The sequence below is a fragment of the Cucumis melo genome, chromosome 7 (genome assembly GCF_025177605.1).
Source record: "Cucumis melo cultivar AY chromosome 7, USDA_Cmelo_AY_1.0, whole genome shotgun sequence".
Classification (NCBI taxonomy): domain Eukaryota; kingdom Viridiplantae; phylum Streptophyta; class Magnoliopsida; order Cucurbitales; family Cucurbitaceae; genus Cucumis; species Cucumis melo.
This window is the reverse complement of record NC_066863.1, coordinates 369,334-384,421: the sequence shown is the minus strand read 5'-3', so window position 1 is coordinate 384,421 and position 15,088 is coordinate 369,334. Positions and strand designations below refer to the sequence as shown.

The 15,088-nt window shown below is 33.4% G+C and overlaps 2 protein-coding genes across 7 annotated transcripts; both read left to right on the top strand.

Moving 5' to 3' along the window:
• The first annotated feature begins 1,767 nt into the window (after nucleotides 1–1,767).
• LOC103493813 (catalase isozyme 1-like) lies at nucleotides 1,768–5,025 on the top strand. Its single transcript, XM_008454735.3, has 8 exons — nucleotides 1,768–1,947; nucleotides 2,058–2,154; nucleotides 2,272–2,549; nucleotides 2,899–3,675; nucleotides 4,154–4,243; nucleotides 4,354–4,421; nucleotides 4,502–4,595; nucleotides 4,688–5,025. Exons 1-8 carry the CDS (start codon nucleotides 1,933–1,935, stop codon nucleotides 4,745–4,747), a joined length of 1,479 nt encoding a protein of 492 aa, XP_008452957.2. The 5' UTR covers nucleotides 1,768–1,932; the 3' UTR covers nucleotides 4,748–5,025.
• Nucleotides 5,026–9,244: 4,219 nt separating this feature from the next.
• Nucleotides 9,245–14,604, top strand: LOC103493814 (protein NLP4). 6 transcript variants are annotated; one of them, XM_051087780.1, is made up of 6 exons: nucleotides 9,277–9,747; nucleotides 10,149–11,157; nucleotides 11,750–11,797; nucleotides 11,917–12,597; nucleotides 12,688–12,931; nucleotides 13,170–14,604. In XM_051087780.1, the coding sequence occupies exons 2-6, from the start codon at nucleotides 10,285–10,287 to the stop codon at nucleotides 14,054–14,056; spliced, it is 2,733 nt and encodes a 910-aa protein (XP_050943737.1). In that variant the 5' UTR covers nucleotides 9,277–9,747; nucleotides 10,149–10,284; the 3' UTR covers nucleotides 14,057–14,604. The 6 variants fall into 6 exon arrangements, with proteins under 6 accessions (XP_050943736.1, XP_050943737.1, XP_008452959.2 ...); XM_008454740.3 differs by having other exon boundaries at nucleotides 9,390–9,747; nucleotides 11,914–12,597; XM_008454737.3 differs by having other exon boundaries at nucleotides 9,388–9,747; nucleotides 11,914–12,931.
• Nucleotides 14,605–15,088: the final 484 nt, after the last annotated feature.

The window sequence follows — 15,088 nt, the reverse complement described above, 5'->3', positions numbered from 1 at the left end:
ACATCCTCTCAAAGAAAGAATGGTTAACCTTCAAATTTTGTCTTTTGATCTTCATATTTGTGTCAATTAGGTATGAATTTTAAGAGTACTTAGCTGGAACCAATGAATAGTGTTTTATTTATGTGACATTAAACTGAATTTCTTATATAATATATAAGACATTAAAATTTTAAATTTTTCTAAATAGATGTCAAATAGGTGAAGAGCCAAAATTTAAAGGTTAATCGCTAATTAAACACTATAATTTTTGTCATAAATAAATGTCAAATAGGTGAAGGAACTATTAATTATAAAATTTTAGAGGTCAATAACTAATTAAACACAATAAAAAGTTTATAGGTCTTTTAAAGTTTGGAAATTTATTTAACAAAGGTTTAATGTTGGAGACTACATTTATCATATAATTAAAAGCAATTTTGTTTTCTTTGAAAAGTCATTCTACTTATACCTAAATTCTTTAACTTGCAATTAAAAGATAACATATATATATATATATATATAAATATTATATTAAGAAATGGAGCTGTATTGTTAAGTTGTAGACATGCAAATTGCAAATTATAAGAAATTTGCTTTAAAATATTTAAAAGGAAACAATAGGTTATAATCATGAGACCTTTTTCTATTGATTTGACATGTCATGCAACAAAATCTCTTGAGGCTATTATTGTAACCATTTATATATTTGGGTATATTGGTTGGTTAATGTGTACTTGCAACATTGACTTCTACATCTGCCCACTCACTGTACCATTGGGGCCAACCCATCTGCTCCATTTCTGACTACAAATATTTCCTTCATCCCAAAAACACAAAGCTCCATCTTGTACTTCAACCAATCAAGCCCTTACCATGGGAATTTTTTATTTTTAATTATTTGTGATTGATTTAATCCTAAACTTTAAACCCTAATCATGTTCGAGGTTTAATTCCTTATCATGCTATTGTTATGCTTAAAAAACGTTCGAAAAATTAGACATAAACACAACATTCAATTAAACTTAGATATGATAGAGATGAGTTAGATATATACTCTATTTAGAGTAAAAGTTAAGCATCGGCTAATTGTTGCACGTCTTCAAAATCCCAATCATTAAAAGATATTCATTTTTTTCAAAAAAAAAAAAAAAACTTTAGATTCAATTGAATTATCAAATATAATCATACTTTTTGGTTGAACAATTGGTCTTTGATAGTGAATGTCTTATTGATTTTCTTTTTCTTCTTATTTTAGCACTTATTCATTGAGTTACGTAGTTGATAATTGATGTTTTATTCATTGAGTTACGTTTAAACCAAGGATTATAATATAAAATTTTTAAAACCACGTAGATAAAATTGAAATTTAAGCTCTTTCACTACAATAACAATCATGGCGACAAAGTTGTAACGAAACAACGACAAACTTTTACATTTGAAAAATGAAATCATATGTAACAAAGTATTAATTACTTGTAGGCGTAATCACTTTATTACCTGGAGACCAGACCAGGTATGCCATTCAATCTAACTACTCCTTCGATCCATTTTTGTCTGTTGTGTAATGGCATAAAAATTCAAAGCAAATTTTTAGTAATTTTGATTTCTTCTTTGAAATTAACATGAACAACATTTTTATTGTTTCATCATCATTATTGATATAGTTTTTGGAAGAGAAGTAGTTTATTAAACCAATTCTTGCTTTTTTTTTGGCTAAATACGATAATGTATTCACAAATTTAAGAATTAAAAATAGCGGGAAGTTATGAGAGGGGGAAAGAGGAGAGGATGATGGAGAGAAAAAGACGGGGATGCCATTAATAAAGCGCAAGCTCCGGGCGCTGCTTACTATATATATATGATCTTCACTTTTAACTTTTCGCTTCATCCATCATCGGTGCATTCTTTTCTGATTCTCCAGCTATCTGGGTTTGTCTCTAATCTGTTCTTGAAATGGATCCTTACAAGGTATTTGTTGTTCTACACGGAATGTTGATGAAGTTTTTCATTTAGTTTTCGGGATTTCTTCTGAATTTTTCGACTAAGTTTTTGCTATCTGTTATTTTCTTACAATGCAGCAACGACCTTCAAGTGCTTACAACACTCCCTTCTGGACTACTAATTCTGGTGCTCCTGTGTGGAACAATAACTCTGCCTTGACCATTGGATCCAGAGGTAAACAATTTGTTTAGCAAGGTTACGCTATAGATGAGATTGAGAATACCAAATATTGTTGTGGTTTTTGTCATTTGTATTTGAAAGAAGATTATTGATGAATATGCTTGAAAATAGGACCTATACTCCTAGAGGATTACCATCTTGTGGAAAAACTGGCTAATTTTGATAGAGAGCGGATTCCAGAGCGTGTTGTTCATGCTAGAGGAGCTAGTGCAAAAGGGTTTTTTGAGGTGACTCATGATATCACCCACCTTACTTGTGCTGATTTTCTTCGAGCCCCTGGAGTTCAGACTCCAGTTATTGTTCGTTTCTCCACAGTTATCCATGAGCGTGGAAGCCCTGAAACGCTCAGAGATCCCCGAGGTTTTGCTGTTAAGTTCTACACCAGGGAGGTAATTAACATTGTTATTGCTTCATGCTTTATTGGTTCTACATTACCTTATAATTACAACACTTAATGACATTTATATATTAAAAAGAAGCACAAGATTGCAATGCCAGATATGATTTTGGTAATGAAATTTTTATCAGTTTATTAGATTATATGCTATCGCATTCCATCAGCAGGATGTACATAATATTTATATTTGTTTGTGCTGGAAAATTAAATATGGGATTTGGTTCTAGTAGCTTCCATTTGCTTAGATGTAAAATGTAAGTACATGCTTTGATCAGGCTTTGTTTATATGACCTGATTCATGGTAATAAAAAATTCAAGCGTCCCGTTTTCTTTCTCTTCAGGGAAATTTTGATCTTGTGGGCAACAACTTTCCTGTATTTTTCGTCCGTGATGGTATGAAATTTCCAGACATGGTACATGCTCTCAAACCGAATCCCAAGTCTCATATCCAGGAAAATTGGAGAATCCTTGACTTCTTTTCTCATCATCCTGAAAGCCTACACATGTTCACATTTCTATTTGATGATCTTGGCATCCCACAAGATTACAGGCACATGGATGGTTCAGGTGTTAACACTTATACTCTGATTAATAAGGAAGGGAAAGTACACTATGTGAAATTTCATTGGAGGCCTACCTGTGGAGTCAAGTGTTTGTTGGATGAAGAAGCTATCCGTGTTGGAGGAAGTAATCATAGCCATGCTACTCAGGATCTCTATGATTCAATTGAAGCTGGAAGCTACCCTGAATGGAAGCTTTACATTCAGACTATTGACCCAGATCATGAAGATAAATATGACTTTGATCCTGTAGATGTAACCAAGACTTGGCCCGAGGATATCTTGCCCTTGCAGCCAGTTGGCCGCTTGGTTTTGAATAAGAACATCGATAACTTCTTTGCAGAGAATGAACAACTGGCCTTTTGTCCTGCCATTATAGTACCTGGAATATACTATTCAGATGACAAATTGCTTCAAACTAGGATCTTCTCCTACGCAGATACTCAGAGGCATCGTCTTGGACCAAACTATCTCCAACTTCCTGTTAATGCACCTAAGTGTGCTCATCACAACAATCACCATGACGGTTTCATGAACTTTATGCATCGAGATGAAGAGGTATTTCATACTTATTTTTTCCTGTCTTGTATCTAAAAGTGGGAATATTAGTAATATTTTTCATGTGCGTAATTTTAGTTAATCTGCAATTCATGGCTTAGGATTGAAGAAGTATAGATGCGAATAAATCATTGCATGGACACAAGGACATATCATCTTTTAAAATTTCATAACACGACACAACAACAAAGATACATTTACTAAAATATACATTTTAAAAAATATATCATTTTATACCTGCATTTATATGTTTAAAAAATTAGTTTAGTGCATTTCCCACTCAAAATTTCTTATTATTCTCATATGTGTCATTTTAGTGTACTCAATCTGAGTTTTATGCATGCCAACACATTTGTTGGACTAACAAGTATTTGCTAGTCGAACTTAAGTGGCCATGGTTTTGTGCACATTGAGCAGGTCAACTTCTTGGTAATTTGATTGTTATGGTCTTTTCCTTTCGTTTTTCTTTGTTTTTCAGGTCAATTACTTCCCTTCAAGAATAGATCCTGCTCACCATGCCGAGAGGTATCCTCAACCACCTGCTGTTTACACAGGAAAGCGTGAGAGGGTCAGTGATCAATACAAGTATCTTTTGAATGTTTCAACATTAACTCCTTTTGCCTTTTTTTTAGATTAACAAGTATGCTAACCTTTTGAAATATCTCTTGCTGAATTTAGTGCGTAATTGAGAAGGAGAACAACTTCAAGCAGCCGGGAGAAAAATACAGATCTTGGCCAGCAGACAGGTAACTTTTAATAGGTCTACAATTTTGTATATATTTTGATCATGTAACTGGTTTGGTTTGCTCATTTGTTTATAACGCAGGCAAGAACGATTTGTGGGTAGATGGGTGGATGCATTATCCGACCCTCGTGTCACCCACGAGATCCGTAACATCTGGATTTCTTACTGGTCCCAGGTGTGTATGCTGGATCTTATGTGAAGTTGTGTATGGAGAATTGTTAGTGAGATTGAATTAATGGTTTGTTTGGATATGATATTTTGGAATAGGCGGACAAGTCTCTGGGCCAGAAGCTTGCATCTCATCTCAATGTGAAGATAGACACTTGAAGGTACTATCCACTTGTTCCATAAATTATACGAAAATGGGTGAAGCGACTCCATGCTGTTTCAATTGATAGCATGTAATAATAAAAAAAAAAATATATATTTATATAGTACACAAAGTTATTCTATCATATTCTGTCATGTAATAAATTCTTCTTGTATCTTTCTTTAAACATTTTACTTTCGTTCGAGTAAGATGAGAATGAGATGCATCAAGATAAATGTATTTTAAGATGTAATCGAAATATTGATCATGTAATAAAATGCTATTTTCTATGTAATTCTTTTATTTGTTATTTGTTACAATCTCAGTACTCTCGCCTGCCTGCTTGCATTTCAAAATTAGGTTCTTCAGTTCCAAGAAATTTAGACATAAATGAAATAAGTATGTTAAAGTTTTATTTAAAAAATGCTATTTTATTAGAGAACATTAAATTTTTATTCCATAATTTTTTTTAATATATATATTTAATACCATATTACTCATCTAAACCCATTTAGTTAGTTATACTAAATCTATTCTTTCATATATTATATTACTAATTCTTTTCCGCCGCTCATGAAGAGATATTGAATTGTAAATTTAGTCTATAAATTTTAGGTTTGTGTCAAATAAGTCTTTAAAAAAATCAAATAAGTTCTTAAACTTTCAAATCGGTGTTTGACGTATTCTCAAATCTCCTAAACATATTCAATTTTCGTTTGTATGTTTAATAAACTTCTTATATTAATTTTAGAAAATATCTAATAGATTAAAGACTTATTAGCCATAAATAACATTTGAGGATTTATTACCTTTCGATGAACAATTAAAAACACAAAATAAAAAAACTTGTCAAAGGGGTAAGCTCATAATTTAAAGGAAAAAATATTTCATTTTGAAAAGCACTTTTTTTTTTGTCCTCCCTCAAACATCAATTAATTATATATTTATTTTAATTCGTCTAATCTTTTAATTTGAAGATATAATTTTTCAACTAACCGAACTACGTTTAAATTGTTAACGGTTGATATTAGGTAATTAGCTATCACATATTTTTCTTGTTTTAAAGAATTTCTTTTAAAAGTTCTCTTGACGTGCAAATTACCACAAATTTGGTTTAACTATTTGAATAATAATAAATGGGTTGTAATTTTGAAAGAGAAAGGCAACTTTTTATATTCTTTTAATTGAAAAGAAAGAAAACTTTTGTTTGATTTGATATGTAATGTAACAAAATGAATTTAAGGCCACTATTGTTTTACAGAATTGGGTATGTTTATCTGTTGGTTAGTGGGATTTTCTAAAAATTGACTTCTACTTCTGGCCATTGCTTGATTGGGACCAACCTGTTTATTTTGGATCCTAATTTTTCCTTTTTTTTTTTTTTTTTTTCTTTTCAATATTCAATTAATACAATAATTCCATTGCAAAATTTCAATTTTCTTCATTTTATGTCCCTATTATTAATTATTGTTTTTGTACTTTTAGTTTCTTTTTAATTATTCATGCTCTATAATATTGTCAATTCTAGACCCTAACATTTTTCAATTCTTAATGAATAATTTGTTTTCTCATATAAAATATTTTCTTTAGAAAGTAACTAAAAATAGCTTTTTTTCTTTCCTCTTTTTTCTTTTTTTGTGTAAAAGAGAAAATGGGTTGAGCAAACGTTTGTGGCCAAGTACTTAATTTTCAAGGCCTCTCGTTTTCTTTTAAAAGCAAATCTTACTTATTAAAGGAATATGAAATATGAAAGGATAATGACAAAGAGAAAGTGGGTATTTATTTACGTGACTTTGAAATAATAATTATTGTCTTTATCTATTAAATTAGTAAGAATTTTAATAAAAAATATTTTATTTTAAACCATAAAAGCTAAATCGAAACTTAGAATGAGTTTAGAATATAAGGATAACTTCTAACCTAAATTTTGATGAGTTCGGTTAGGTTATGATTTAGTTTATTTGTAACTCAGTGGATAGAGTTTATTTAAACCCTAAAAATTATCCACAAAAATTTTATCCACACTGCCCATCAAAGAAAACCTTACCTACATATTTTCCTATTTATTATTCCACGATCTTCTACCTTAAACAATAACTAAACACAAAGACCTAGAGATGTAAATAGAGATATCACGTAAAGTTTATATTGCAACCATATAAATAATTTGCGAAGTTTAACATAATCACGTAAATGAAATTGAAACCAAAACTTAAACATTATTTGATAATTGTTTGATCTTTTACTCTTTTTTTTTTTTTTTTAACATCAAGTTAGTTTCTTTATTTTGTTAAGAAATGACATCTCTAATTCAAAAGGTTTCAGCAACAACGAAAAAAAGTATACTTTGAAAACTTAAGACTAGAATATAAGTTTTAAAAACTCAGAAGTTAAACATGTACGTTTTGCTAGAACTAAAAATGCAATCTTCTACAAAAATTATCATGATGCGTAAATTAAATTCGTTTTAGATAGAAAGAAATAGAGGTTATTACATGCATATATTTTCATTGATATTTGTATGAATTTGAGGTAGAGAGAGGAAAGTACTAGAAAATGAATTTAGGTTAAGAGTGTAAGAAAAGTTGAGGAGATGTTGGTAAGAAGGAAGAGAGAAATAAAAAAAGAAAGAAAGAAAGAAAAGAGAAAGCTTTTGGTTAAAGGAAGATGACATCAGAAGACAAAAAATAAATTAAGTGAAAATCTTCAACTCCAAAGCCGCCTGTTTTTCAGTGTCTCATGAGAGGAAGTATGAGAAATTCAAATGGGACTATGGAATCAGAGGGGTGAGATGACGTTTTTACCCTCACTTTGATTCTTCCAAATTCTGTTGGTCCCTTTAACACACAGTTGTCTCTTTTGGTCAATCAATGAGAGGTTTCTAAATCACTTATCCCCACCATAACATATACATATATATATATACATATATATATATATATATATATAAAACAAACAACAATCCAACATTATCATGTCCACCACCCCCTCCTCCTCCTCCTCTTTTTTATGATCAGGACATTTCTTCATTTCTTCATTTCCTTTCCTTAATTCATATATATAAACTAAATCAATTAAGTCCAATTTTAATTAAAACACATTATTATTATTATTATTATTAGACAAAAATAAGATAATCTTTCAACATTGGATCTCAACACCAAGATGTAATGATGTCAATACCATGTGATCCATACAAATCTCCTTCTATAATAAGACACCACACCCACCACATATCTCACCCCTCCTTTTTCTTTTCATCCATTTAACTAATTTAATAACAAACTTCCATTTATTACCTTCTATTTCCCCTTTTAGTTTCTTGACTCCCAAAAAAAAAGAAAAAAAAGAAAAAGAAAAAGGGAGAGCTACACCCAACTAGTAAAAATTAATATTAATTGAAGATACTACTTAAAACAAAATCTTCTAGATTTTTTTGGTACCAAGTTTGATCATGGATGATCAAAGAAGTTTAAGTTGATAGGTGAAGACGTTTAGTAGTGCGTCAAACTAAACGAGAAAATGGACTAAGTACATGGTTTATATACTCATGTGAAGCTGTTTTTATTATTTTTTTCTATGTAACAAAGGTAGGAAAGAAAGATATGTGTGAATGGTTTATAGAAGAGATTCAAAAGGGATATATATTGATTTGAAGAAGAGGTGATATTGAATCGATAGAGATCAGAACAAGGGTCAGAAATTAATGGATGGGTGTTGTGTTTACGGAGAAGGAGAATAAAAGAACGAATTTGATTGTGTCAGCAAGGTGTGTATAAAGGAAACCCACATGGAGCAGAAGTCACAAACAAAATTGAACTGAATTAAAATAATGCAAATGGGTGCTGAGCTCATCTTTTGATGAACTTTCTTTAGATTTTTTTATACCAATATTTTAATGGTGGGTGTGGCTGACGTCTGAATCTCAAACTTATTTAAATACAAACTAATAATTAATAAACAAAAGCCAAATGCTTAATGATGTTTACCAAAAAATTTCCTTTTTAATCTAAATTTTGATTAGTGGGAAGTCCATTGGATGCAGCGTATGCAGTCAGATTAGTGCACATGGCAGTAAAAATTTAACTTTTAATTTCTAGTTCTTCATCTCTTTCCATTAGCTTTGAGATTGCAGGTACTAAATTAAATTTTAATTGATTTTGGAGAAAAATCAGCAACTGGGTCATCGTCTTTATCGTCAAATTTTATAAAGTTTCTTTTCAAAATCCAACTGGGTTTTGTTTTGCTTTGTTAAATTAATATACCCATCCTCTTGAGTGTTGATCAGTTGGTGGATTATCCAAAGGAAGATCAAGAACTTATGTTGGTATTTATTTTGGAAGTGGGAAGAGCAATGCTTTTGTACTTAATTAGTTTTATACTTTTAATTTAAACCCTTTTGATTTGAAAGATTCTGATTCTGATGGATACTGTTTGTATTTGTATAATTCCGCTTACCCAAATTAAATATTCATATCAAGCATTAAAAGATTTATTCTTTAATCTCATCAACGCCATTAGTTTTCACCCACACATCACATAAGCGATCGAGAAAGCTCTGTTTTCCCATTAGCTTTTCATTTTCTTTGTTTGTTTCTTTCTGTGTGTGTGTGTGTGTGTGTGTGTGTTAACTGTTTAAGAGAAGAGAGTGTGCAAGTTGACTTTACAGCGAGAATTCCAAAGCCGGACGCAAAGGGGGAGTTGGGTTGATGAAAAAACTTTTGTGGGGTCATGCTCGAACTTCGAAGAAAGAATCTTCAGCATTAGAATCACACTGAATAAAGCAGTACTTACAAGGAAAGGGGCTGAAGAGAGGTATTATTGGGAGAAGGACTTTGGTGTTTTTGTGGTTTTGGGCTGCAAAAATGGAAAAAACTTTCTGAAGAAATCATTCTTCATTTCTGCAGAGTTTCTCGTGTTCCTAGTCTTCAGACACTTCTTCTTCCTACCCATTTCAGGAACAGTGCAGGAATAATATAACTAACCTTTTGGGAATCTCTTTGAATCTTTCAAATTTGTGAGTTCAGAACTATTTATTCTTCTTTGTTGGGTTTCCTCCTCCTCCTCCTCCTCCTCCTTCTCCTCCTCCTCCTTTTTCTTCTTCTTCTTCTTCTTCTTCTTCTTCTTCTTCTTCTTCTTCTTCTGTGTTTGGGAATTTTTGGTGTGTTTGTTTGGTTGTCTCGTCTTTCTTGGTGGGAGAATCAGTGGGTGAAACTTTGGCAAATATAATTCTGAAAAGAAACTTTATTGTATTTTGATCCTACTTTCTTTTGTGCTTTTAGTGAATCATAAGCTTTTTTGACCGTGGGGTTTTCTCTGTGTATGTTAAAAGTCTTCTTCGGTGGCTAACTTTGTTCTCTGAACCTGTCCTTGTTTCATATAGAATCCACTGAATATGTTTCTTATAATATTCAACAGGTTGGTTCTTCCTAAACATGGAATGGAATTTCTTCTTCTGGGTTTGTATCTGATATTGGATCGGTTTAAGCTATATCTGAATCATCAGTGGTAAGAAGTTCTAAGCATCTTGGAGTTTTCTGGGGAGTTTTCTTTTATGGATGATGGTATGTTATCACCAGCTACAATGCTGGATGCTCCAGCTGAAACTGCCATGGATTTAGACTACATGGATGGGTTGTTTTTGGATGGTTGTTGGTTAGAAACAGCTGATGGTACTGAGTTTCTTCATACTAGCCCTTCAAGTTTTGGTGTCAACTTAGACCCTTTGATTGGATGGCCTGCTACAGACATGAATGGTGATTTTAACATGACCCAGATTTCAAGAAGTAATCAAGAAGAAGGTAGGAAAATCTCGACTGATGAGATGTCTTTGGGGAGGAAAAGAATTGATATGGGGCAAGAGGAATGCTCTGATCAATCAGAAAACAATGGTTTTGAAGGTTCTGAAATGTGTAGGAGATTGTGGATAGGACCTGGGGAACATTTGGGTTCTCCAACTTCTGTTATGGAGAGATTGATTCGAGCTGTTGGGTATATCAAAGATTTTGTAAGAGACAAAGATGTTCTTGTACAAGTATGGGTGCCTATAAATAGAGGGGGAAGAAATGTTCTCATAACAAATGATCTCCCATTCTCTCAGAATTCTAGCTGCACAAGACTCACTAAATACCGCGACGTCTCTGTAACATATGAATTCACTGCTAATGAAGATTCTAAAAAAGCTTTGGGATTGCCTGGTCGAGTTTTCTCCAGGAAGGTTCCAGAGTGGACTCCTGATGTTCGATTCTTTAGAAGCGACGAATACCCGAGAGTCAATCATGCTCACGAACATGATGTACGTGGAACTGTAGCACTTCCTATTTTTGAACAAGGTAGCAAGAACTGTTTAGGAGTCATTGAAGTTGTCATGGTTACCCAGCAGGTCAAATATGGTTCAGAACTTGAGAATGTTTGCAAAGCTCTTGAGGTTGGTCTCTTTGATATTTTATCTTCAAATTTTTGCCTTTCTTCTTTTATCCTTCTTCTTTGTTACGTTTACCTCAAGGTTTGGATTTATTAAAATTGTATATCATTAATTTTTATCATTGGACTCGTAGAAAAACAGCTTAAAATCTCATGAACTCACAAACATACAGGAAGTAATTTTTCCTTTATCAACGCTTGAATGTTTAAATAGAGAAAAAAGATGGTTGCTTATTAATAGCCTACAAGGACCTGAGTAAATTGGTTTGAGTATTCTTCTTAGAGTCTCTGAGGTCAATAGTTTAATGGTGAAAAATTCCTTTAAAACACTTCTTTTTGGTGTAATTCATGAATCAAAACTATCGATATCTGTTTATGTGAATTTGGTTTCTCAACACTGAAGATAAATCGGGGTCGAGATAAAACTTGGAAGAAGTTCGAATCACGGTGTCTTGAAGCCAGATTGTGGTCTAACATAGATATAGAACTCACTTTTGGTTCAGGGTTGACATTTTTGTAGTACTTTCTGAAGCTTAAATTCTTAGTTCACGAATCCTTTACTGATTGGAAGTGGAAATTTTTGTTTTTGAGTGCAGGCAGTCAAGCTTAGGAGCTCTGATGTTATTGGCCACCCGAATAAAAAGGTAACTGAATGAAATTCATTTGACAGAACCGAATATGCAACCTTTTTCACGCTGTTCATTTGAACATCAAATGTTTATTTGCACTAAGAACTTATTTTTTTGATCCTCTCTTTCAGCAGGTATTTAACAGGTCCAACGAAGCTGTATTACTAGAGATTCAAAACACTTTGAAAACAGCTTGTGAAACGCACGGCTTGCCTTTGGCACAAACCTGGGCATCGTGTATCCAACAAAGTAGAGGGGGTTGCCGGCACTCGGATGAGAACTACAGTTGCTGCGTATCGACGGTAGACCGAGCTTGCTTTGTAGCCGATCAGCGAATTCAGGAATTTCATGAGGCATGCTCTGAGCATCATTTGCTAAAAGGCGAAGGCATTGTTGGGATGGCATTTAAATCTAATGAGCCGTGTTTCTCAAGTGATATTACATCCTTTTGTAACACAGAATATCCTCTTTCTCACCATGCCAAGCTGTTTGGATTACATGCTGCAGTTGCAATACGCCTTCGTTGCATTTATATTAGTAAAACCGATTTCGTACTAGAGTTCTTCCTGCCTGTAAATTGTAGAGATCCTGAAGAGCAGAGAGTGCTACTCACTTCATTGTCCACAATTATACAACGATCTTGCAGGAGCCTGCGTCTTGTAACAGATAAGGAGTGTAGGGAGGAAAATATGCAACAATCTTGTAGAAGTTTACATCTTGTTACAGATGTTAAACTTGGAGAGGAAAGCCAGTTTCCATTTGGAGAGGCGGGTCTCGGTGCAAATGGAAGATCCGCTATGCAGGACATGTCTAAGGTACAAAACCATCAGTTAGAAACGAGTCATCGAACAAATTCATCTGTTCAAAACATCCAACAACATAGTGGCTTTGTCTCATTTTTCCAGGGGGGCAAACCATCGGAAGTCTTAAGTTCCTCTGGTTACCAGCATCGTGGATTTAATTACGATCTGAATGGAGTTGTCGAGGACAGTGGGGAGTGCACAACGGTAGGTAATGGTACCTTGCCTGATGTAGGTTTGGGAAAAACTGGTGAGAAAAGACGAACCAAGGTGGACAAGACTATCACCTTACAAGTTCTTCGGCAATATTTTGCGGGTAGCTTAAAAGATGCTGCAAAAAGCATTGGAGGTACTAATCTACTGTTAGTTTCAGTGCAAATTATTAGACATATTAGTCTTGAAAAACGTCCTATATATCAGTAGAGTAACTAAATATGTTTTAGCTTGAAACTAGAATCATGGTAGGCTGCATTTGGAAGTGGTGAAGATATGAGTTATTGTCATCTGCTGTTTGATAGCTGTGAACTTTTAACATTCTTTCTACCATCAAAACTTTTCATCTTTAACCCATTTTCTTCCTATTTCAGTTTGTCCTACCACATTGAAAAGGATATGTCGGCAACATGGGATTAAACGTTGGCCTTCTCGGAAAATAAAAAAGGTCGGTCACTCATTGCAGAAACTCCAGCTCGTAATTGACTCGGTGGAAGGCGCATCTGGTGCTTTTCAAATTGGATCCTTGTATTCTAATTTCCAGGAGTTGGCCTCTCCAAATCTATCAGGTTCAGGTTCAGGTCCACCTTTTGGTGCAAAGATGGGAGATTGCCTGAAAACATCAAATGAAGTTGGTATGAGCAACCTCCAACGTGCAGCATCAAAATCTCCATCCTCTTCATGTAGCCAAAGTTCGAGTTCGAGCCAATGCTTTTCTAGTCGAAGCCATCAAAATATTCCCCATTGGAACGAAGCAGGAAGTGAAGATCAAATGGGTGGAGTGAATCCTTGCGATGGAGAGCTAAAGAGGGTCAAAAGTGAAGTAGAGATACATGTATCGATTATGGAAGGATCAAACGTTCCTCGAAGATCCCAAAGCTGCAAATCTCTATGCAAACATCCAGGCGCAGAATGTGTAGTGCACACAGCAAAAGAAAGCAATGGGATGGCGGAAGCAGTCGAAGTTCAGAGAGTAAAAGTCAGCTTTGGGGAGGAGAAAATCCGTTTTCGAGTTCATAACCGGTGGAGACACGAAGAGTTACTGAATGAAATCGCAAAACGATTTAGTATCAGTGACATAAGTAAATTTGATCTCAAGTATTTAGATGATGAATCTGAATGGGTGTTATTAACAAGTGATACAGATCTGCAGGAGTGTTTTCATGTTTACAAATCATCTCGGGTCCAAACAATAAAACTATCGCTTCAGGTGTCTCGTCGCCATAAGAGAAACTTTCTTGCAAGCAGTGGCTTCTCATGATCAACTTGCAATGACAGACATTGCAAGAAAGCTAATGGAGGAGCCACAAAGCTTCTTCATTTCCCATTTTCTAAAAGGACTCAAATTTTACAATAACAACAACAACAACAAAAAGAAAAAAAGGGTCTTTGTTTTAGATTTTTCAGGTGGAAAGTGGAAAGCCATGAATGAGTATGCAAATATGTTTTTCTGAATTTGAAGACAAGAAAGTCCAATCAACTATTGAAGGCATCTTTTTGCCTTTGTTTAAGAAGCAAGCCAAAGCTTGTGTCCTTTGGGGTTACATGTTGGCAATGTCATGACAACTACCTCGTATGTAAATTACCTTTCTTCTTCTTTTTTTTTTTTTTCTTCCATTTAGCAATTGGAAAAATAGTCTTTTTTCTTTTTCTTTTTGACTTTTGGGGTTTGTATGTAAATTTGACTTGTTGAGGGTGACATAAATGTGGCTGAGCTGGGAAAGACTTTTTTGAAGAAACAAATATTTTATATGCTCTGACGTCAACTTCTCTGTTGGCAATAAAATTATCGATAATATTTATTGCTTATTATTATTATGATTATTATTATTATTAAAAATTCAATGGAAGTGATTCATTTGAAAAATGGGATTCGGATGAGGACGTAAAGCAAGCAATAATCCAATTGATACGGTGCGATGGGTGGCAGCTAAGCTTCCGATTTTATTCTTCTCTCAAGAATCTCTCCTATCCAATTCATCCATAGTGCTATGCTACCAATATTCTCCCTATTTTATTATTAACAATTCCAAATTTTTGTCTTTCTTTTCCTTATTCTTACATCATTTTAATTTTAGGGTTCGTCGACGTCGTTCTAGATAGCAATTTACAAGAAAAAGAAAAAAATAAATAAATAATACACTTATTTTACTAATAATTAATTAATTTGACCATTTTGATGTTAGTCTTAACACTAAATTAATTATAATTATTTAGTTACGAGTACAATGTTGGTTATAGTCTCCAAAAAAGAAAAACTTCTACGTCATACTTATTTATTTTTAAGCCAGAA